Source organism: Cicer arietinum, chromosome 7, assembly GCF_000331145.2.
Source record: "Cicer arietinum cultivar CDC Frontier isolate Library 1 chromosome 7, Cicar.CDCFrontier_v2.0, whole genome shotgun sequence".
In the NCBI taxonomy this organism is placed as follows: domain Eukaryota; kingdom Viridiplantae; phylum Streptophyta; class Magnoliopsida; order Fabales; family Fabaceae; genus Cicer; species Cicer arietinum.
The window spans coordinates 5878122-5878832 of record NC_021166.2 but is presented as its reverse complement, the minus strand read 5'-3'; the positions used below and the strand labels follow the sequence as shown (position 1 = coordinate 5878832).

At 29.1% G+C, this 711-nt stretch overlaps 1 protein-coding gene across 2 annotated transcripts in view; it reads right to left on the bottom strand.

Moving 5' to 3' along the window:
- Positions 1-321, bottom strand: part of LOC101493571 (homeobox protein knotted-1-like 4) — a 4973-nt gene extending 4652 nt beyond the window's left edge. The window contains exon 1 of one of the 2 annotated variants that reach the window (XM_027337012.2): positions 1-321. This exon is cut by the window's left edge and continues 268 nt beyond it. In XM_027337012.2, the coding sequence (XP_027192813.1) occupies positions 1-65 (65 nt within the window). In that variant the 5' untranslated portion in view covers positions 66-321. The other variant, XM_027337013.2, reaches the window with a different exon arrangement.
- Between the last annotated feature and the right edge of the window lie 390 nt (positions 322-711).

Here is a 711-nt window from a genome sequence, read left to right as displayed (position 1 = left end):
TCTTCTTCTTCTTCCGTGAAACGCTGGTAACCTATTTCCTCTTCAATATTCTCCTCATAAGCCATTCTTAATTCTCGATACTCTCTCTCTCTCTCTCTCTACATTCTAACTACACTACAAGGAAACAGAGTGCTGTTGTAAGAACGAACAATTGGTTTCCAAAACCACTTTCGACGGGTTGACGTATAGATCGAGAAATGGGACAGATCCAACGGTGGGATTTGTGATAACGTGGAGAGATTGTGATTATCAATGTTTTATTGGATTTTTTTCTGTAGTAGAGACAAAGACATCAACGAATGAATGATGTTGGTTGGAGCTACGTGACAAACACCTTTTTTGTTTAATTCATTCATTGTGTCCATTGGATACCCCTATTTCTCATTTCTAAATTAAATTAACTTATTGTTAAACATAAATTAATTAACAACAAAGACTACTCTCACACAATAAGTTATAAGATAAAATTATTCCTCAATTTAGTCTCTCCTATTTAGTTTTCTAACTATAATAAATAATTCTTAAATAACTTTTCATTTACCAATTTAGTATATAAATTATGAATTATAATTTTCACTCATATTTTTAATACAACTGAGAAATCAATTTAATGGATTAAAGATTATATATTAAACTTTTATAATTTATGGACCAAATGATAGAGTGATAGTTTAGATATTAAATTGATGGTTTATTTTATATTTAATTATG